This window comes from Stylophora pistillata, chromosome 12, assembly GCF_964205215.1.
Source record: "Stylophora pistillata chromosome 12, jaStyPist1.2, whole genome shotgun sequence".
Taxonomy (NCBI): Eukaryota; Metazoa; Cnidaria; class Anthozoa; order Scleractinia; family Pocilloporidae; genus Stylophora; species Stylophora pistillata.
This window is the reverse complement of record NC_142530.1, coordinates 2743369-2764511: the sequence shown is the minus strand read 5'-3', so window position 1 is coordinate 2764511 and position 21143 is coordinate 2743369. Positions and strand designations below refer to the sequence as shown.

Sequence of the window (21143 nt, the reverse complement as noted above, 5' to 3'; positions counted from 1 at the left end):
TTTACTCGTGCTCATTGACAACAATGATATTGCACTCGATACTAGTCTACCGCACAACTATGCGACGATTACACTACATACTTTTCAAGTGATAAGTCCACCGCTGACCAAAAGTGTGCTCTGTCGTTTACAAATCGTTTCATCCGTCCCTAACTTTCCCCAAGTTTCTCCGTTCGATTATCTGAAAGTAGCAAATTTAACTTAGGAAAAAAAAGGCAATGATATAAAACCGTCGATTGCTGCTGGAGACAGCGTTTCTTGTAAGTATGTGTGTAATCTATTGGTGAAATCTCGTGCTTTGAGTGGCCTCACATATGGTAAATATGGCTGTCCATAAGCGTTCGTGGCAGATTGAAAATGTGTATATTTGATGGATCGTGCTACATGTTCATTGATCATGCCTACTCTAATTACTCACATGCCTTAGCTAGGTTTAAGGCCTTTCGCCTCTCAGGGCTCTAGTTAACCTTTACAGTGTAATACGACCTGCTAATTGACCACCAATTGTACACAGAAGAACTGAGAGATACAATAATACCATCTATAAAGTCTCAAGTGTAGGAAAATCTTAGTAATCATGTTATTATTGGATTACGTGTTGATTTTAATTTTGGGGCAAATTTTTTGACTGATCAAAGAGAGTATGAAAGCAAACCCAAACAACATCCAGACTGCTTTCGATACGAAATTGAATAATGTTCTGAGAGAATTTCAGTTTGGCTGTCATGATCCCTGGATGGTTTCACACGTGCGAATAATTTTTATAACTTACTAGTTAAATTAGAAATTCAGTTTTGGCTAGTGGTTTTTAGTTCCCACTAGCCAGTTTGGCTAGTAAACAAACTGAAATTGTTGCAACATTAAGTTATCATTGGCCACTTGGCTAGTAAGTTGAAAGTTAGTGTCAAGCCCTGCCAGAAATATAATAAATACCTTACTAACCTCTTTTTTTCTAACCATGTTTTGTTTTGGAATATTTTACTTTTTCTAGAGCCTCCTTCCTTTAAAGAACTCAAGTTTAAACATTAGTTTGTCCTGGTGGCTCTCTTTATGACACATGGGTAGGGACAGCAGGTATGTGAACACTTAGTCATAGCATACTAGCTCATGTCTAAAGAATAGTTTACAATGATTGTAGAAATTCTTGGACGCTCATTGGTCAAGAGCCATTATTATTAAGGTTAAAGATCATAAAAATGACATAACTTGAAATACATTGCCCAGCAATCTATGCTATGTCAAGGAAAAAATTTCTTACATGAAAACAATTGCAAACTTGTGAATTATGGACTGTGACACAATTTGACCTATATATTGTCAGTTTGAAGGTACAGTTTATAAATATACAAGACAACCACTCAAGTTTTGATTTCTTCTCTTGTATGATGAATGATTCATTTTGCTTCAGATAATAGCTTTGATAAAGACGAAGTGATAATTTCCTGTATTTGAATAGGTCACACAAGAAGAGATCTCGTTCCAGATCATCAAGTAGAGATAGAAGTCGGCGCTCTCGAAGTCGAGAAAGAAATAAGGAGAGAGATAAGAAGAGGTCTCGTAGTAGGAGCCCAGAAAAGGGAAAAGGTAAGTCAAGCCGGAAGCCACGAGAGCGAGAGAGAGAAAGAGACAGAGTTAGAAAAAGAAAACGATCAGAAAGTGGTTCATCTCACAGTGCATCGTCAAGTAGAAGTCGCAGCCGTAGTCCAAAGAAAAAAGAGAAGGAGAAGGATAGCCAGCAGCGCAAGCGTCGGTCACGTAGCAGGAGCGCGGAAAAGAGATCAAAGAAGGAGAGGCCTCGCAGTAAGGAAAGAGACAGAGAAAAGGAGAAGGAGAGGAAAAAACGTTCAAGGAGCCGGGATCGCTCAAGTTCTTCTGGGGCAAGATCAAAGAGTAGGAGTCCAGAGAAGGAGCAAAAGAAGTCTAAAAGCAGGTTAGTGGAAGGAACAATGATGTTTCTTTGTCTTGTCCCAAGCATTGGATGAATAAAAAAATTCTGAGTCCGTATGAGGAATCAAATCTCAGACCTTCAGATTAAGCCTCCCAACATTCTAACATCTAATGAATTGATTTTTATTCTCATGTCAGCCGAGACAAGAAGAGAAAAGAGGAGGATGATAGTGCAGATAGAGGCAAAGAAACTAAAAAGTCAAAGGAGGTGGGCCTATTTGTTTACCTTACTTAACCTTTTAATCCTAAGAGTGACTAACATCTAATTTCTCTGCACAGTGTCACCCCGGAATCAACAATTAAGGTCTCAAGAATAAAGGAAATGATCAACAACTACAGACTCTTGATTGATAAGCAAAATCTCTTTGTCAGAATCCTAAGAAATGTATAGAGAACAGCATGGAGAATATGCATATAGATGTTGATATAAAAGTTGTTACCAGTGAAACTGTACTTTTTCCAAAAAGAGCTTGATAAAAGGAAAGTATTTTTAGTTAGTGAGAGCGTTTCTCTGCCTTAACAGTTGATTTTATTTGTAGTCAAAAAAGGAAACAACAAGTTCAAGTGTTGAAGAAAAACGTGGAGAAGACGACAAAGTTAGTTCAGGAACTCTTTGTTACAATTGATAACTTAACCCTCTGACCCCCTAAGAGTGATTAAAATCTGATTTCTCCTTATAATATCCTTCCTGAATCACACACTGAGGTCGTCAGAATAGCAAAAATGATCACCAACTAAAGAAGTTCTTGATTGTTTAACAAATTCTCCTTGTCAGCACCTTAAGAAATGTACAGAGAAGAGTATGGAGAATATGCATACTGATGTTTAGGGTGTTAAGGGTTAATGGAAAAAAAACGTTTACAACAAAGCATCCAGCTGAAGCTAAATTCTCAATGTGTACCATGTTTTGTTAAAACAAAATTGTCGGCTTATGATATTGTCTTGCATTGTGACATTTCACCCTGAAATTAATTATAATTATAATTTTTTTTACTATTTGTGTCTCTTTGACTTGATCTGTGAGAGTGATTCTTTGTATTGAAATATTTATATAGCTTATTTTTAATAGTGGTCAGAAACCAAACTCAGTTCACTTCTGGTTGGGAATTGTATTACAACCAATGTTGATTCAGTCGTAATTTTTTGTTAGGATGCAGAACAGAAAAGATTAGAGGATGAGATGCAGAAGAGGAGAGAAAGGTAACACATTTTGAGAGAATCTGAAATATTATTATCATATTTGCTGTGTGCGCAATCTTGTATAAAAGTAGAATGAAACTTGAGTGTGTAGGGCAGAGAAAAATGATAAAGTAAGTTGTTTTTTCTGATGAATTGTGAGTTTCTTGTTCTGACTAGAAAAATTAAGGAAATGTTTTTTTATCATAGAATCTTTTTTTGTGCTTGTCCTAGGTTGATCTATCCTGACCTGTTTGATTTCAAACAACATTTTCGAAATTTTTAACGCTTAATGGCTATGTGATAAAATGCTTTTTGTCTGAGTTAAGCTGGGCCTGAGGGAAAACATTTCGCTCTCAGACTCCAAGTCAAATTCTCCCCTTGTGGACTCTTCTCAGGCCCTCTATTGTTATCAATCACTCTGGAGTTCTGGGTAATTTTTTTTTTTGGAATATTGTCATCTCGACATTTGGGAATATTTTAGAATTGAGGCCTGGAGGGCTCAGCGTAAAAAGGAACAGGAAGAAAAACAGCAAGCAGAAAAACAACAACAAGAAACAAAAAGTGATGATCAGCAAAAGAAAAAAAAAGCCTGGAGCCTAGAAGATGATGATGACGATGATGAAGAGGAGGACGAGGTGACAGGAGGAATTAAGGAAGAGGCAGAGGTTAGTTCAATTAATAATTAATAAAAATAAATAGGTAATAATAGATTAATAAGGAATAATACATCTATCATTCATAACAAATTGATAATAATTTATAGATAAATAACAATTAATGATTACCAACAATAACTAGCGTAGTTTTTAAGAGATGGGCTGCCTGATGATTAATGCTCTGGACTTCTAAGGTCGAAGTTCATGCCTCGGCTGTGTCATTGTCTTGGATTCTGAGGCACAGAGCCATCACAGTGTCTCTCCTATCTAGTGAATCTGAAGGAATTCTAACAGGTAGCAGATTTGATTAGCAGTTGAGCAAAAAGGTGGCTGCATATATGACTAGATTTTATTTTAAAGAAGAACGACCCATCTTAATTCATACTCAAAAGATAAATTGTTGGTTTGACTTATTCTGATTTTGCGTTGTAATTGCAGGATGAAGATGATGAAGATATAAAGAAGTCCTTTGGCGGTAAGTAACATCATTTGATAAAGGTTCCATTTGGTCTTAATAAAGTTTGTATCAATGATGTATTCTTAGTAAACTTAGTTCAATATTTATCATGAAAAAGTCTCACAAATGAAGTCCATCAATGCAATTTAACAACATCAGGAATGACACAGGTTTCGATCATGCTTGTGAAAACTTTGGTATGAAATGATGGCAATGCCTATTTTCAGACTCTTTTTCCACATTGTGCATGCAGAGCATGTCAGAAATTTTAAATCGATTGACCCCCAAGAGGAATTAGCATCTAATTTCTCCTTACAATATCAACCCAGGATCAACCATAAAGGTAACAAGAATAAAGGAAATGATCACCAACTAAAGAAGCTCTTGATTGTTAAACAAATTCTCCTTGTCAGCACCTTAGGAAATGTATAGAGAACAGTATGGAGAATATGCATGCTGATGTTAGAGTTAAAATGGCTCATGAGACCTGCGACACATCGAGGTCCTTGTTCTCATGATTTTTCTCCACTTTCTCTTTTTTTCCTCCTTCTAGAAAAACCAACATTCCAAATTCCAATTTGAGCTGAAAAAAAAAATGCACACTAGCTCAAATTCAATTGAATTCCATTTGCTTTGCTCAGGGATTTTCTAAAAAACTATCAAGTATCTACCATAAAATGTTTACATTTAGTTTAATTGTCAAAATAGTGACTAAAATATGAATAGTTATCCCCTATTTTAACGAGAAGAATAAAAACGTTTAGTATTTATTGCAAATCTTAACTTCAGTTGCAGACAAAAAAGAACCTGCAAGTGTCGCAAATGGAAAAATCAAAGAAGAACCAGTAAGTCCACTGTGCTGATTTTTCCACTGAAACCAAGAATGTGCTTTCATTATGATTCCCATGATTTTGTCAGTAATTCTTCTCACTGTCTGCTAGACAATTCTTATGATGTTACATTGTTAAATTTTGTGTAGGATCAACCAATAATCCCCTAGTCGATATTTTTCTTTATTCTCCCCACTTGTCTGGTTGATATTGTATTGATATTGTTTGGAGAAATTCTGTCTTGATCAATCATGGTAGTTAAAGGGTCAAGCCTTGAATGAACCACATTTAAACTGAAAGGTAGCAAATGTTCATGTTTTTTTTAGCCAGAAGATGATGATGTGGATCCCTTGGATGCATTCATGGCTGATGTTAGTAAAGAGGCAAGTTGACTTTGTAACTTCAGTGTATGACTTTGGTGAACAGAGAAACGAAAAAAAAAAATGATTGCACCTGTTCTGCAGGCTAACATAGAGCTGTATGTCCCCTGAGTAGAGATACCTGATTACGAAAGTAAACTAGCGTGATCACTAACATGATCTGGTCACCATGTAACTTGTTATTTTGCCAGGTGAAGAAAATCAATGCTGTGGATCAAAAGAAAAAAGTTGGAAAAACTGGAAAGGCAACAGTTATAACTCATGTTGTAACCAAACCAAAGAAAAGGGTATGTGAAGAATTCTATTTCGATCTGAATTTCAACAGAGAGTCGTGAGACGCAAACGTCAAAAGTGACCACGTGATATTGTTTTTTCCCGCCATTTTTTTACGGTTGCCAATTGCGCTTCGCCGTTTTTACGTGAAAGTGACCTGTTTTGCTTTTGCCGCGAGAAGTTCATTGCTGGACAAATGGAGTCAAAACTATTCCTAATTTATATAAGGGCACCCGCAATTCCACCAGGATGTGAGCTCTCGCGAAACTAAAGCAGCAAGGTTCTCGCTATTTTACGTGAAACCTGAAAGGAAAGGCTGACGTTCCGTTTTATGTAAACACCGTGCTAAATCTCTCAATTGATAACATGATTGGAGATGCGGTAGTCTATAGTTAGGTTACTGAATTCTACGTTCAAAGGTCTTGGTTTGAGCTCTGGCAAAGACATTGTTATGTGTTCTTAGGTACAATAATTAATTGTCTCCAGGCCTCTCTCCACCCGGTGAGTAAAATGATTTTAAAAAATGTTGACGATGCTCTTTTCAATTTTTTTTGTTAGGATCCAACTAAAGGAGAATTAATGGAAAATGATCAAGATGCACTGGAGGTAAGATGCGACCTCACTAGTTATTTGTAGTTGCATAGTCCGTCATAGGAAGTCGTGTTCTATCGGGCTCAAGTTTTGCCAAGACTTGCCCATTTGCGCATGCCTCACCTTTGACCGCTGTGCTGTTTAGAGGCTCATTTTATGGAAAGCTTGAACTTGGCGCTAAACAACTTACACTCATGTTTTGTTGCCTTTAGTATTCCTCCGAAGAAGAAAAAGAGGACGAAACCATAGAGTCAACCTATGCGCACTTTAAAACCAAGAAAAAGAAGGTATTTTTGAGACAGTTCAGTCTTCTGCAAAAGAGATGATGGTATTTAAGCGTTAATTTTTTTCTTTAAGGCAAACCATGCATCTTTTGCGCTTACCAAACTAGCTTAGTGTTTTTCGATGAGTGTCGTTAAACCAAAACCAAAGAAGTCAAAATGGCCAATCAGAAGAAAAAAAAATGCGTTGAAGAGTCATTGAGAACTCAAAAGTAAAACAAACAAACCGCCTTGAGCGCGGGAAAACACGGACAACTGCGTCGTGAGTGGTTTTAGTTTTGAATCTGGTTGGTTTGATAAAGTGACGCGAGTTTTCTGAACCAATCGCAGAGCGAAGGAAAGCAAAACCAAAGAAATCTGGATTACTTTCGACGCAATTGAAAATTGCTCCATCTCGTGGAAGGCATGTTGACGCTTGAAGTAGTTGTTATTTTGAGTTACTTTCAGGACCAAAAATACGCCTAGTAGCCTCTTTGAACTACAAAAAGACGAAAAAACAAAACAAAAAAACAGGACATTCTCAGCTGGAAATCTTGTGTACTTATATGGGGTTATGATGACAAAATTGTATTGGTAGTAACTTCAGAGAGAAGTCTCTCCAGGTGCATTTGGCTGTTCTCTTATGAATGTGTTTATTTTTTTATATCTTTTAGGATCTACAGGCCGTTGATCATGATAAAGTGTATTACTCGTCATTCAGAAAGGATTTTTACGTCGAAGTTCCCGAACTTGCAAAACTGACCCAAGAAGGTATGGTACAATATAAGTAGGTCATTGGATCTTTTTGTTAGTTTGATTGATGAATCAATTCAAAAGAGTTCTTATCATTTTCAGTTGATAGGTGTTTCGTGTAAAGTCTTCACGATTTGAACGACTTAATTGCTTGGCACAGCCTTTGGCGAAATCATAGTTTTTCTAGAATTGACTGATTTGTTCCTTACAGGTTCTGATGAAATGGCTACGAATTATGAAAAGATAAAAAGAATGTGTTTTCCTTGTTTGTTTCCAGAGGTAGATGAATACCGTGCAAAGCTAGAAAACATCAGAGTTCGTGGTAAAGATTGTCCAAAACCTGTAAAAACATGGGCCCAGTCGGGAGTGAGCCTGAAAATTCTTGACGTTCTTAAAAAGTAAGTTTGTGTCCATGTTTTTTAACAAGGTTAGATTTAGAGAAAGATGATTTTTCGTCGTGTCACTTGGCACGGTTCTCAAACCAGTCGCGACTTAGCTGCTCGCTTTTTCCCGCCCTTGAGTCACGCCATCTGCTTAACCAATCGTAAGCGATTGTTTTGAACTAATTATGACGTGATCAGCCGCGCCACTTTTCCCGCGCTTCAGGGCGGTTACTCGCATTTACCTGGAGTTCTCATGGGCTCCTCGTACATTGTCCTTTGTTCTGAGTGGCCGTTGTGAGCACGTTGCTCTTGGCTTCACGATCCCCCATGAAGGAGCCCCCTATTGTCACTAAAACTACTTAAATTGCTGAATTGTTTCGTTCAAAGGAATGGCTATGAGAAACCCACACCGATTCAAGCTCAAGCGATACCCGTTATTATGAGTGGGAGAGATATGATCGGTAAGAAGAGATATCATTTGAGAAACCTATAGATTCTAATAGAAGTTTGATTACGAGAATTGAATTTACACTCAAATACTAACAAAGTACATACTGCACCTCACGAGGCATCATTCTACTATTTGTGAGCAGTTGAGTATGCGAATTTAATGTTATTAAACGTAACGGGGCCTTTTCTTGATGGAAAACCTAAAAAGACTGCTAAATGTGCTTGCATATTGTTGTCCTGCCATTTTTGCAGAGGCTAATCCTTCACCATTCACGAGTCTTGTGGTATCCCGCCAAAATGACGCAGGCTCGCACGCGCCCACTGTTTCACAATGAAAAAATCTCGAACTCAAAGTCGCACGTGTCATACAGCTCCCTGGGAGCATTTTTACACAGTTTTGGTTTACATTTTATTTGGGTGACAGAAGGAATCTTGGGGATCTAGTCGCTTTATGCTGCAGAAACCCGGATAAGCCCTCTCTGTCCGTCTCATAGGCAAACTTGACCCCATGTGTCCTATCCTAAGACACGTTTTTCTTTATGCTTCACAAACTGCTTGACAGTACGCTTATCTTTGATCTTCTTTCAGGAATTGCTAAAACAGGAGGTGGGAAGACATTAGCGTTTCTTCTGCCAATGTACCGCCACGTTCTTGATCAGCCTGAACTTGATAGGGAGGATGGACCGATAGGTATTACAGATCAGACTAGAGCAATTTCAAATGAGGGGCGAAAGTAATCTGGGATCGGATTGGTTTTGCTTTGTTTCGCTCTATGATTGGTTCAGAAAACTCGCGCCACAATTTCAACCAATCAGATGCAAAACTAAATCCCGTCACGAATTGGTCGCCCGCATTTTCCCGCGCTTTAGACAGTTTGTTTGTTTTTACTTTTGAATTTTGATTGGCTCTTGAAGTTATTTTCCTCTCTTCTGATTGGTTCCTATCATTACCATCGTTTTGATGTTACCATGGTCATTCGAAAAGCGCTCCAAAGATCAATTTTCTAAAGCATTGTGATACATTTGTTTTGCTTTACTTCGCTCTATGATTGTTCTACCCTCTCAAATGTAATGCAGTACTGTAAAGTTCGCGACTTGGTCGCCCGCGTTTTTCCGCGCTCGAGGTACGTCAAGTGTTTTTACTTTGAATTCTTATTGGCGCCTTGTAAAGCTTACCTCGGCCCTGACTGATCGTGGTAGCTGCAGGGTTCCTACGCGTATTGAAAACCCTTGAAAACCCTTGAATTTCAGGAGGCCGATTTCAAGGCCTTGAAAGTACTTGAATTTCGTTTTGGGTCCTGGAAAGTCGTTGATTTTTTATTGAGCAACATCGAAAAATATCTGCTTTTGTTTTGCACCATCGTTAAACCCAAAACATAGATGTTAACAGAAACATTTTTCTTGGTTTTGAGGTAAAATTGTCATTTCAAAAAGCCCTTGAAATTTCTAAGTAGGGTCCAGGAAAGTCCTTGAAAAGTCCTTGAATCTTTGGCCTGAAAAAGTGTACGAACCCTGTGGTTGATTTACCATTGTTTTTTAAGCCGTTGGTTCCCCTATATTAGTTTTCCCCTTATTCAAGTTATATGATTCGAAAGTACGCGGAGATTCGATAGAAATGCTTTAGTAAGCATCACGTTGCATTTACTCGAACTGTTTTCTTAACTTACAGGCATAATTATGACTCCAACAAGAGAACTGGCTCTTCAAATTTTCCGGGAGTGTAAGAAGTTCTGCAAACCTCTTAATCTTCGAGCTGTCTGCGTGTACGGTGGCACAGGAATCAGCGAGCAGGTTAAGAGTAGAATCGTATTTTAAATCTTGCATTATTGTCATAAATGTATCAGGGAGAACTCGGTTTTAGTAAGGGAATTATCAAGGTGTGAACCAAAAACATCTCATTTGTTCTTGATAAACAGTTTGTTTAGCGATCAAAGCTTCTTTAGTGGATGGTCATTTCCAAAATATTCTCAAGATCTCAATAAATGATTCAACAGTATTACTGTGAGGGGAAATTAGATGCTGGTCACACTTGTGAAGAAATATCTACCTGAAAGCCGTGTGATATTCTTTGCTGAAGCCCCCTCCATTAATATATTTTGGCCCGGCCATACCTTTTTCTTTCTTCAACTAGATTGCAGAGCTCAAACGTGGAGCAGAAATCATTGTTTGCACTCCGGGCAGGATGATAGACATGTTGACAGCGAATAATGGTAAGTTCAAAAGATAACCAAATGTTTTGATTGTTGCTGTTAGTTATTAACTGGACCAAGGCTGCGTTCGCACTTGGTGCTCGAGCACGGTGCCGAGTACGATTCTTGATGGGCACTAATGTGAACACACCTTTTTTTTCAAGTAACCACGCCAGAATTCGGGCACCGTACCCGTGCACAAGAACTTGGGCTCGGGCACAGAACCGAACGCTTATATATCGGGTACTCAGTGTCTGAACAAAGTACCATTTTGTGCCGGTGCCCTGGCATTAATGCTCGGCTACCAAGGGTGAACGCAGCCTAAGAACCCGAGCTGATAACTCGAATGTTTTTCTTCTAGGTCGGGTGACAAATTGTCGACGTTGCACGTATTTAGTTCTGGATGAAGCCGACAGAATGTTTGACATGGGATTTGAACCTCAGGTAGAGAAACAGCAACAACAATAATAAACTGTAATCGCAATATTTGTATCAGAATTGAACTCGGGACAACGAAGAGAAAAGCTAAGGGACCTCTAGACATTAAGTCTCGCGCCTTAAGCCACCCAGCTGTTTCGCCCTCCAAGAGGTGTCCTTTTAATTTTTAAGTCATGAACTTGCCGTCATAGTCTTAAGGAGCTTTCCTTTGCATCTGGGCAGTCTTTGTTTTTTCTACTTTAAAAGAATAGAAAGTCATTTCCATTGGTCGTGAGGTCAGGGTAGTTTTTGCAAGTTCTCTCACGCGAAGAGTGGTTCCAGGTAAGAGGATATGTAAAAATCACTCCCATGATATGAGTGACCAAGACCGAATTTCTCCTTACAATATCAATACAATATCAAGCACGTAAGTGATGAGAATAAAGAAAAATATCAGCATTGGAATTATTAATTAATCCGAAACCAAATTCTCCGACCTAAAATCGGAAGAATTACAATTCAGATCTTGGGAGCGGAAAAGTTAAAGCCATTTGAAGCTCGAATCAAGTAATCAAAAGCAATGCAAAAGCGGTGACAGGCAGATTAAAGATGAAAAATCTTGTTCCTTTCTCCTACTCAGGTGATGAGAATTATCGATTGTATCAGACCAGACAAGCAGACGGTTATGTTTTCCGCAACTTTCCCTCGTCAGATGGAAACTCTAGCCCGAAAGATCCTCACAAAACCAATCGAGGTATAAAAAAATAAAAAAAAAAACAAAAAATGATACTAAAAATTGTCTCCTGATATCATGACTTGGTTTGCCTTTGTTTTGCCTCACCACGCTCTCTGATAGGTAAAAATAAAGTAATACTAAAAGAAAAATCCCTGGTCAGCTTTTCAAGAAATCGTGGCTCGCCAGTTAGTTTTTGTTTTTTTCAAGTTCTCATGGGTCTCTTGTGATATTTCTCCTTTTGGGGTTGGTCGTTGTGTTAGAACAGCTTTCAACTGCGTATCGAAAATAATCCAGGTTTGCATTGGCTCTGTATTGGCATTGCTTCACTTCGCTTTTTGATAAGCGCAGAAAATTCGCGCCATCCGTTTAACCAATCAGATACAATACTAAAGCAAATCGGGACTTAGTCGCGAGCTTTTCCCGCGCTTTAGTATCTTTTAATTCTCATTGGCTCCTTGTTACGATCACCTTCGTTTTGATCAGCTATTGCGTTTACTTTGGTTTTGGTTTTGTAAAATTCAATCGAAATGCTTTTTAGAATGTGAGCGCGGTACATTTGCTACTTAGATTGAAATGGAATAGCGCTCAGGCTTTTTGTTAAGGAACTCTCGCCGTAGTTCGAAAACGGATGGTATTCAATTTACTTTGGGCTTCATTCCTGACCTTGAAGTCCCTGTATCGATAAGATTTTTTCATGAAAGCTGTTGACATTTCTGACTCGCAGATTGTTTTGTAAATTGACGTTTGTAAATTTTTTTTGTTTTTCAAGATACAAGTTGGCGGCCGAAGTGTTGTTTGCTCAGATGTTACACAACATGTGGTAAGGATTCTCCTTAAGGCCAAGTGTAGTTTGTTGATGCGGTTAACTAAGTGTTTTTATGTTCATAAAACCGAATGCAGTTATTAGTTTAACGTGCGCGCGTGTCTTTTTGTTAGATTGTTATTGATGAAGACGACAAATTCTTAAAACTACTTGAGTTGCTCGGCATTTACCAAGAAGACGGTAAGCGTTCTATAGCTATCTATAATTATTATATAAATTTCGGTGTTTTACAAGGATTTCCAGCCCTGAGAAAAGCCGTAACTGTACTCGTGTAAAACAACGATAATTTTTTACGTGTGTTTGGGAGAGAACGCATTGAGCGAAACGAAAAAAAGAAATGAAATCAAATTTATAAGTTTATCCTAATGAGAAAGTTTTTATAATCTTATGCTGGGCTGCCTGGGCGTTTGGTTTCTCACCGTGTATGTTTCGTCTCTTTAGGTAGCGTTTTGGTGTTTGTAGAAAAACAAGAAAACGCCGACGTGTTGTTTAAAGATTTACTGAGAAGGTCCTATCCATGTCTGTCTCTTCATGGAGGTAATGTAACGCGCATTTCTTTGTTAGGTTTTGGATTGAGCCATACTTGACCACGTACAAGCGACCTTAGCAGAAAAGAAACTGCGATTTTCAGAAAGAGTTAGCCTTCCTTTATCCCTATGGACTTCAAGATTGTGGAGCGAACGCAATCGAGAAGAGGCGAAGAGTAGATTCCTCTGTATGGGGGGCTTACCTCAAGCTGATAATTTGGAACGCATCTCTTCGATTTGATATAGATCATCACATTCGCTCGACGAAGGGGTGTCCTCTATCAGGTACCTTTCTCTGAGGACAATTCAAGGGCCACCAGGGACAATGATGAATGAGCATTCCTTCCCCCACCCAGGGGGAGTAGCAATTTTCAATATATAAACCGAGCAGTAGTCTTAAAGCCTAATTTCCTCGCAATCGCCACCCTCTTCTCCCCTTTTCTTCACGCAGACGACCAGAGAAGCCACGTCTTCACTAATTTCCAAACTGCTGTCAAAATGATTTTTGACAATTGTACCTTTGGGATTCGAATTAAAACCTGTACTTCTTTTTGGCAGGCATGGACCAGTTTGATCGTGATAGTACAATCGCTGACTTCAAAAATGGCGTCTGTAACTTAATGGTAAGACCACCGAATATCATGTTAGAAATTAAGTGTATAGTAGACCTATATTTTTTAAATTTGGAAATTATATTAGGAATTTAGTTTATCACAATTTAGCATGTAAGACCCAGTCAGATCTGAACAAATTTTCAAGCAGCACATCTTAATTCATGTACGATCTAAGCCACAATTTCAGTGTGCCACTTATCCACAAGTTTAAGACTGTGACTTAGTATAACCACGATGGCGGAGTCTTTATTGTTGGACAGCTTGACAAAATTCTGAGACGTGTGTGGATGTATTAAGTCAACTTTTTAGGTGTGAAAATACCTTCAGTTTAAAAATGACTGTGAAATATTAGGTCGGTAAGAAAGCAAAACACCAAGAAGTAAAAAGGATGCCAGGGATGGAGAAGATTATAATAATTGAAAGTGACGAAATTCGGCTTTACAATGTACAGACCAGCTTTCCCTAGTTTAGTAACAACTATCCCACAAACAGGCTTTCGACCTGCTAGGAGGTGCTGTCCCCCTTTCCCCTGTTTAATTTCTCTCCTCCCCCCCCCCCCCCAAGAAGTCTGCCCGCGTGTTTCTCAAAGGGCTCTGATCCGATGCTAACATTGAATTTTCTCGGTTGTCCCACAGATTGCAACTTCTGTGGCAGCGAGAGGCCTGGATGTGAAACAGCTGATCTTAGTTGTGAATTATGACTGTCCGAATCATTATGAAGATTATGTTCATCGATGTGGGTGAGTTTAGACTTATTTTCTCCAGACGTGAACTCTTTAACAAATGGTAAACACCACAGCGTACACTATTGAGTTATGGTGCACGCGGGAGGTTGCTAAGCACGAAAGAAGCGTAAGAGTCGCTCGAGGCGATAGCCGAGAGCGACTCTAGCTTCTTGAGTGTTTAGCAAACTTCCCAAGTGCATCCATAATTCAATAGTGTACGCTGTGGTGTTTACCATTTGTTTTATAACATAGCATTGATACATTGTAGCTAAAGAGTTCCCTTTAATTTAACAAATCTTACGCGACCAGAAAAAACAAGCGCGCGTGGAAAAATAGTCTTTGTATTTGCTCACGTCAGCGCCTTACACCCATGGGCTAATGGGGGACGCTAAATTGACCAATCAGAGCGCGCGCTTTAGTTTGGTTATGTTATAATATCTTTTCCGCTCTTTTCAAGCGAAACAAGATGAGAAAATAGTAAGACGCAGTAAATTTTCTCGTTCATAGTGTAGCAAGACAACTGAGCGAAAAACCAGCGGGAAATTGGCTTTGCGTGTCACTTTTCCCCACCTTAATTTCGGGCCAACACCAAGGAAACGCTCTTTAAAAGAAAGTACAGCCGTTCATAACAGGTGTTGTTTTAGAGATACCATTGAGTTGAAATTTTTGCTGATCTCAGAAGGAAAAGCTAAATTCTCTACATGTTTCGGGTAGAATTTCTCTTTAAGACAATTATTTGAGGAATATTCATATTGTCCTCATAAGCGTTCTCAATATAAAAACAATTTTTTTTCAGGCGCACTGGTCGTGCTGGGAGGAAAGGAACCTCTTATACGTTTGTTACTCCTGAACAAGGACGGTAAGACCATCGTTCACGCAAAAGTTATCGAAAATTTTGTTCAGCTTGTTATTTGACATCAACAGCTCATGTCTTGTTTTCTTTTTCTTCCAACAGACATGCGGGGGACGTCGTGAAGGTACAAACTTAGAAATTTTAACCATACAGGTTTGTGTACAAGAGTACGCAACCAGCTTAATTGAGCCATGGTGCATTGTTATGGCCATATGATGAAATGGAAGCGCTTATTCTTCGGTTGACAAACATATATCCCAGCTAGAGGGGAAGGCGCTAGTTCAACATGCATTCAAAATCGCAATGAATTTCGTCAGTATTTAGCGACTAGGTTTGATTTCAACATGGAATGGCATTTGAAGCAAAATTGGAATCGTCAGGGGACTTTATTTAGGGATTGAATTCCTACCTGTCGGTTTGGTAATGTAAGCTTTTTTTTTTTTTACTTAGATATAAACAGTTTAATGTGGTTTTTGTGTGTGTGCCCATCCCTCTCATCGTTAAATCTTCAGGCTTTAGAACTGTCCGGCACAGAAGTTCCGGAAGACCTTCGGAAACTTTGGAACGACTATACAGAGGAGAGAAAGGCGGTAAGAATTTTCACATGAATGGTATCTTTAGATGGACTAACCCTTCCCGTCTTTTAAGGGAAGGGTGTACTTTGTTCGGCTAATTTGAGATTTACTTATAGAACAGTTTTCTGCTTTGGTTTTGTTTTAACAAGCTCTCTGATTGGTCCAGAGAACACGCGTTGTCCTCACAACCAATCAGACGTGACATGAAAACCAATCGCGACTCTGTCACATGCATTTCCTGCGCTTTAGGCCAGTTACATAGTTATTATGCAACTCACATATAGGAAGTTCTCTATTCTAAGTGACCCTTGCGTTAATTATCTTGCAGGAAGGAAAGAATGTAGTTAAAAACAGCGGCTTCACTGGAAAAGGTTGGTGTTTTAATTAAATTAAAGATTTAATATATTGGGTAACATATTAAGCCTGCGCAGCAGGAGTCATTTTTTGCGTTATCAGTCTTAGTAAGGCGAGCGGGGGTGCGTGTATCGTTGCGCACGCTTACCACGCAGGTAAGTCACGCTTACAAGCCATGCGTTCTAGCCACACGCTGTTCTGCAAGTCAACACTTCTTTGACTGCCTTCACATGAGCTGAAGCCCTCTTTTGCAAAGTTGCTCTAGAGCGAAGCTTTAGTGGAAAAATACTTTTTCTTTCATGCTTTTGAAATTTTTTCCCCAAAACTATTCTGTTTCTTTAGGATTCAAATTTAACGCGGAAGAAGATGCTAAAGTTAACGAGGCGAAGAAGATACAGAAATGGGTATGTACCTGTTCTGGTGCCGTTGTTTAAATGATGTAACGACGTAAACATGCCAACGTAAGACCGTGAGTGTGTCTGTGTGAAGGGGGCTTTATTCTGTTTTTTTTTTTTTCGGCTTAGAGAAATTTCTCCTCATTTGCCGCCAAGTTTGTATGGGTTGAGTTTTATTCTTCGTTGTTTGCAGGCTCTTGGTCTTCAAGACTCGGATGATGAAGCGGAAGCCGAAGAGAAAGCTGTAGAAGAAGTGAGTGTGAGGTTATCTTACTGTCATGTCACTTTCTCTGAACGCGGGATCCCAACACGCTTTGCGACAAGGTCATGGTAAACTGTCAGGCAGAACAAAGCAAATGACAAGGAAAGGGGGGGGGGGAGTTATCCAGGAAGAAAAGGAGCACTTCTAGTTACTTCCTAGAATGTTCTCTAGCACCTGGGTGCTACGCCCAAAGTCAGGACAATTTTGCCACACAAATCCATTTTCACTGTCATAAACGTGTATTTTCGACTATTTTTCAATCAGATTGACAAACAGTTGGATGCAGTATTCAGTAAAGGCAAACCTCACATCAAAAAAGCAGCTCCTGAGGCAAAAGGGGAACAGATCAAAGGCGAGCAGCAAGGTGAAGATGAACGTGTTATTCCCTCAAATTGATTTATCGATATATCCAAGTGTCAGCCACCGCCATTGATCGAATAATTGTTTTATCCGTGTCTGTATACTTTTCAGCAAAACTTAACCTGGCCACAAGTATTGCCGCCAAAATAAACCAGAAGATCATCGCCGGAACAAACGTAAGTAGATGTTAAAGAAGGATTTGTTCAAATATCACTTGTTTTCCCGACCTTTTGTGGTTTTGCCGCTGAGCACCGCGGGCTTCGATGCTGTTTTTTTTTTTACCCTGCAGCGGCCATCTTGGTTTTTTTATGTTTTGAGCTCGAAATAAATTATTTCATTTGACGACTTGTTCCTGTTTATCCAATTGTTCTGGTATCGAGAACAGGACGGGAGTCCCTCTTTAGTTGTTTCACTTTTTTGTTTTCTCCCTTTTCAAAAGAGAAAGACGCCGCGGCCCAACGATTAGGGTGATTCCTTGAATGAAAAAACGCGACTGTGAATTTGAGAGGAAATCTCAAGATGCTACTTCACTTATGTTGCGTGAATCTTAGAGTCAATAATAACACAGCGAAACCGACCAATCAATTTAAGGGAATCGAACTTGTATAACACTCGAACGACAGAAATTTTTACTTGATCACTTCCGCTTAATATGTGTATGTGCACGATCCTTCGCAGTAAATAATATGTCGAAAAATGCTTAATATGTCGAAAAGTCAGTTAACAGTGCTTCGCAGTATTATTTTTACCATATGTCTTTCAATAAATATCAAAATGATTTTGTTGTCTTTTGAAGAATATGGACCCGACTCAGCAAGCTGCCAGTCAGATTATCAAAGGAGGAACCGTTACCGCTCTTACTGTGAGTACTCAGCCACACCCAAACGCCGCCTTTTTGTATGTCACGCTGTGTTGTGTGACATCTCCATGTCACGCTGTGTTGTGTGACATCTCCATGTCACGCCTGTTATCGATCAGAGTATTAATTTCCCTCACAACAACAAACAGTAGAGGCTTACATGAATAGAGATTGTGTAAAAATATTTGCGACGTGTGTGGGGTAAAGCAAAATCTGATTTTTCTGTAAGGATGCCAACCCCAGAACTTCCAAATACGCGGTCGAATGCTTTACTAACAAGCTCTCAAGAACTCAAGCCATTATTAGGTTTAACTGTGATAGGCGTCCATCACGCTGCTGAGATCAGCAGTGCCGGAAAAGCTTCATGTCGAGAGAGGGAATGTAAGAAAGCTCGTAAATTTGAAAATGGATGGTGGCAATATTTCCTTCGAGCGTGGAATAAACAGAACACCTGACTCCTGCGCTCGAATTAGAAAGTAAAGGGTAATCTTCAAACGCGTGAGCCATATTGCAATTCACTTTTTTACTTTTTGTTATCTGCGATTTCTTGTTAGGGCCTGGGTCTAGCAAAGCAACTCGCCGAAAAGATTCATGGGAAGATCGGCTACGAAGCTCCAGTGGAGGAGGTGAAACAAGATGAGAAGAAGACAGAGGAGGAACAGAGGTACGAAGATGAAGTGGAGATCAACGACTTTCCTCAAACAGCTCGATGGAAAGTCACTTCTAAGGTGGGTAGTCTGACAGTGAACCAAAATCGCTTTCGAGATATTGTTCCGGGATTGCTTTGGTTTCGCTTGTTGTCCATAGTTGAGCCAACTTGTTTATTTATCTTTTTATTCTTCCCTTAGGAAACAATTATGAACATCACCGAGGTTTCTGAGGCAGCCATTACTGTGCGTGGAACCTTCTTCCCTCCAGGTAAAAACTAACTTAAGAATCAGGTCTTGTATTAATAGACCTCTCTAACTTCATGTTTTATTTTTTTTTCCAACCCATTTCAGGTCATGTGATGATACTCCAGAGAACTCTTTTTTTAAAATTTCCCCTTACTTGCAAGCATATATATGCAGACCAAAGATAAAGATGGGAAGTCCCTTGATACCTGAAATGGGTAAACAAAACATACAAGCTAAAGGGATGTACATTATGAAGAGTGAAACCATAAAATGCGTTTTAAGTTACATATGAAGCATATAACCTAGGATGAATGCTTCTGGTCACATTTAATTGATCTCAATAAAAATTCCAATAAAAATTCTTCTCCAATTTCTTTACCTTAATATTCAGGGAAAGAACCGAAACTAGAAGGCGAAAGGAAAATCTATTTATATATTGAGGGTAAGTAGAATAATTTGTTGAAAAGTTATTGAAAATCAGATAGGTTAAACGAAAATATGTTAAAATGAACAGTTTGTAAAGGACTTTTACGACCTGATTAGAAAGATGCGATGTGTGGGCGAAGGTCATGCGCTAATTGTCAATTTTGTTTACTCATTTTAACAAAGTATGATACGTAGAATGTTGTCGCCCTCGCTAACTATCGAGAAGGAGTCATTTAGCAAATGAGGAAGGCCTGGTATCGACTAGTGCCTTGATTCTGTTTGAAATCTAATTCACGCCCGTTGGTTCGTTTCCAGGTCCTTCTGAACGTTCAATCTATCTGGCAAAACTGGAAATAAAACGAGTCGTTAAAGAAGAAATGATCAGATTGGTAAGTAAAACGAATTACGCCCAAAAGTCTCTAATTCTGCTTCTGTGTAACATTTGTTTGAAGAAAAAAAAAACCTGTTGCCTTCCCTTGTGCTAGCATCAATCTTTGGAACAGCCTCCTTGTCATCTGAATTATCACATCTGTAATGTTTGAGAAACCTTTTTACTTCTAATTTGCACCTAATGTAGCTTGACTAGCAGCAATGCATTGGCGATATTTTATTATTAAATTGCGTAATGAATGTTTACTAAATTTGTACCACAATTCAAATTCGTACTATATTATAAAAGGCGCAACTCCAAACCTACTAAAACTTCACTCTTTCTATGACTTCCACGTATGTAACAAAATTACTCTTTTTCCTTTCTCCTCAGGGTTCTTTCCGTGGTCCTCAGTCTACTGGAAGATACAAAGTTCTCTGAGAGGAAAGTTGTGCGCTTGATCATACTCGCTTTTATTCACCGATACCTCCAGTTATCTACTGGGCGTGTCTCGCTTTCTAATTCTAGGCTGTCTTCTCAAGTTGAAGAAAATTTTTGTAGTCACACATCACCACTGGCACTTCTTTGACGGGCTTCTTGACGGCTAGTGAACAATTTTTTCAAGTTCGTTGCTTCCAATCTGTTAGAATCTCTCCATCTTCGGCCACCTGCGTTCCTTCTTGTTTAAATATCGTGTCTTGTGTTCCCCTTTTTCCAGCAACCGTTTTGATATAATTTAGCCCCTTTCAACCCAAACGTAGTTTCTCACGTTGCAAAATAGCCCAAATTTCACGACAAGCTCTATAAAAAGAGTAAACCATTTGAAGGAGATAAAAGTTTGTTTTTTAGAATCGAAAGAACAGACATACGCTTGCTCAGACAACTGACCATATTTTAAATAGATTAGATTTTGTTTTTGTGCGCTACACGTAAAATCATCCCAGTTATCATTGTAGCATTTTGTAAGTCAGCCAAAGATCTGCAATCAAGCCAGAAGGAAATCTTGTTTCTTTCTGTCATAGTGAAGCTATTCAATGATTATCAACTGTCCTTGAGAGAGCGCTTTTTTATTAAGAATCGTGAAACCAAAACCAAAGTTATTAAAACGCACAGTCAGAGCGAAAGTTATTTTTTAAATAACCAGTGAGAACTTCTCTGAGTGAAAACAAGCGAACTGCTTATAGCGCGGGAAAACGTCAATACCTCGCCGCTGCTGGCCCTGTGATAACTTGCATCTGATTGGCTGAGTCGGTATCAAAAGTTTTCTGGACCAATCACAGAGCGAAACAAAGCAAAGCCAATGCAATCCCGGATTACTTTCCACACTTAGTTGGAAATGTCTGTTAAACCCTACTTTCTTAACAAAGTACTTACAAGTTGTAATCGCACTCTGTGGTTTGTAAACAATAAAAGTAAGTTATTGCAGCCAGGATGTCTATGTGTTTGTAATTTTTTGGTAGCCTGTTATCTCCTTGTCTCATTCCGTGCGAGCGGAAATGCCAATCCTCGCGAATTGTGTGGTATACCTGACGGTAGTTTCTATAGTCAGCAGAGCGGGCGCAATTTTGGTGAACGAGTGCGCATTGTTTTCTCTGCGAAAATTAT

The 21143-nt window shown here is 39.0% G+C and overlaps 1 protein-coding gene across 1 annotated transcript; it reads left to right on the top strand.

Moving 5' to 3' along the window:
- Positions 1-100: 100 nt before the first annotated feature.
- Positions 101-20970, top strand: LOC111323456 (putative ATP-dependent RNA helicase DDX46). The gene is made up of 40 exons (XM_088741675.1): positions 101-260; positions 992-1074; positions 1457-1930; positions 2086-2155; positions 2487-2543; positions 3098-3147; positions 3608-3791; positions 4221-4257; positions 5029-5084; positions 5396-5452; positions 5641-5736; positions 6281-6328; positions 6526-6600; positions 7248-7344; positions 7604-7724; positions 8097-8170; positions 8748-8849; positions 9828-9949; positions 10290-10368; positions 10709-10791; positions 11405-11518; positions 12270-12320; positions 12437-12503; positions 12765-12860; positions 13409-13473; positions 14100-14203; positions 14985-15047; positions 15144-15165; positions 15554-15631; positions 15945-15987; positions 16313-16374; positions 16559-16618; positions 16892-16991; positions 17099-17163; positions 17784-17849; positions 18401-18574; positions 18695-18764; positions 19134-19184; positions 19484-19557; positions 19932-20970. Exons 2-40 carry the CDS (start codon positions 1058-1060, stop codon positions 19977-19979), a joined length of 3372 nt encoding a protein of 1123 aa, XP_088597801.1. The 5' UTR covers positions 101-260; positions 992-1057; the 3' UTR covers positions 19980-20970.
- The last annotated feature ends 173 nt before the right edge of the window (positions 20971-21143 follow it).

Excerpts from the sequence above, each read along its gene's own strand:
- LOC111323456 (XM_088741675.1), top strand. Across the intron at positions 16,375-16,558 it reads CGAAGAAGATACAGAAATGG|GCTCTTGGTCTTCAAGACTC; the intron begins GTATGTACCTGT and ends CGTTGTTTGCAG. Across the intron at positions 16,992-17,098 it reads GATCAAAGGCGAGCAGCAAG|CAAAACTTAACCTGGCCACA; the intron begins GTGAAGATGAAC and ends TATACTTTTCAG.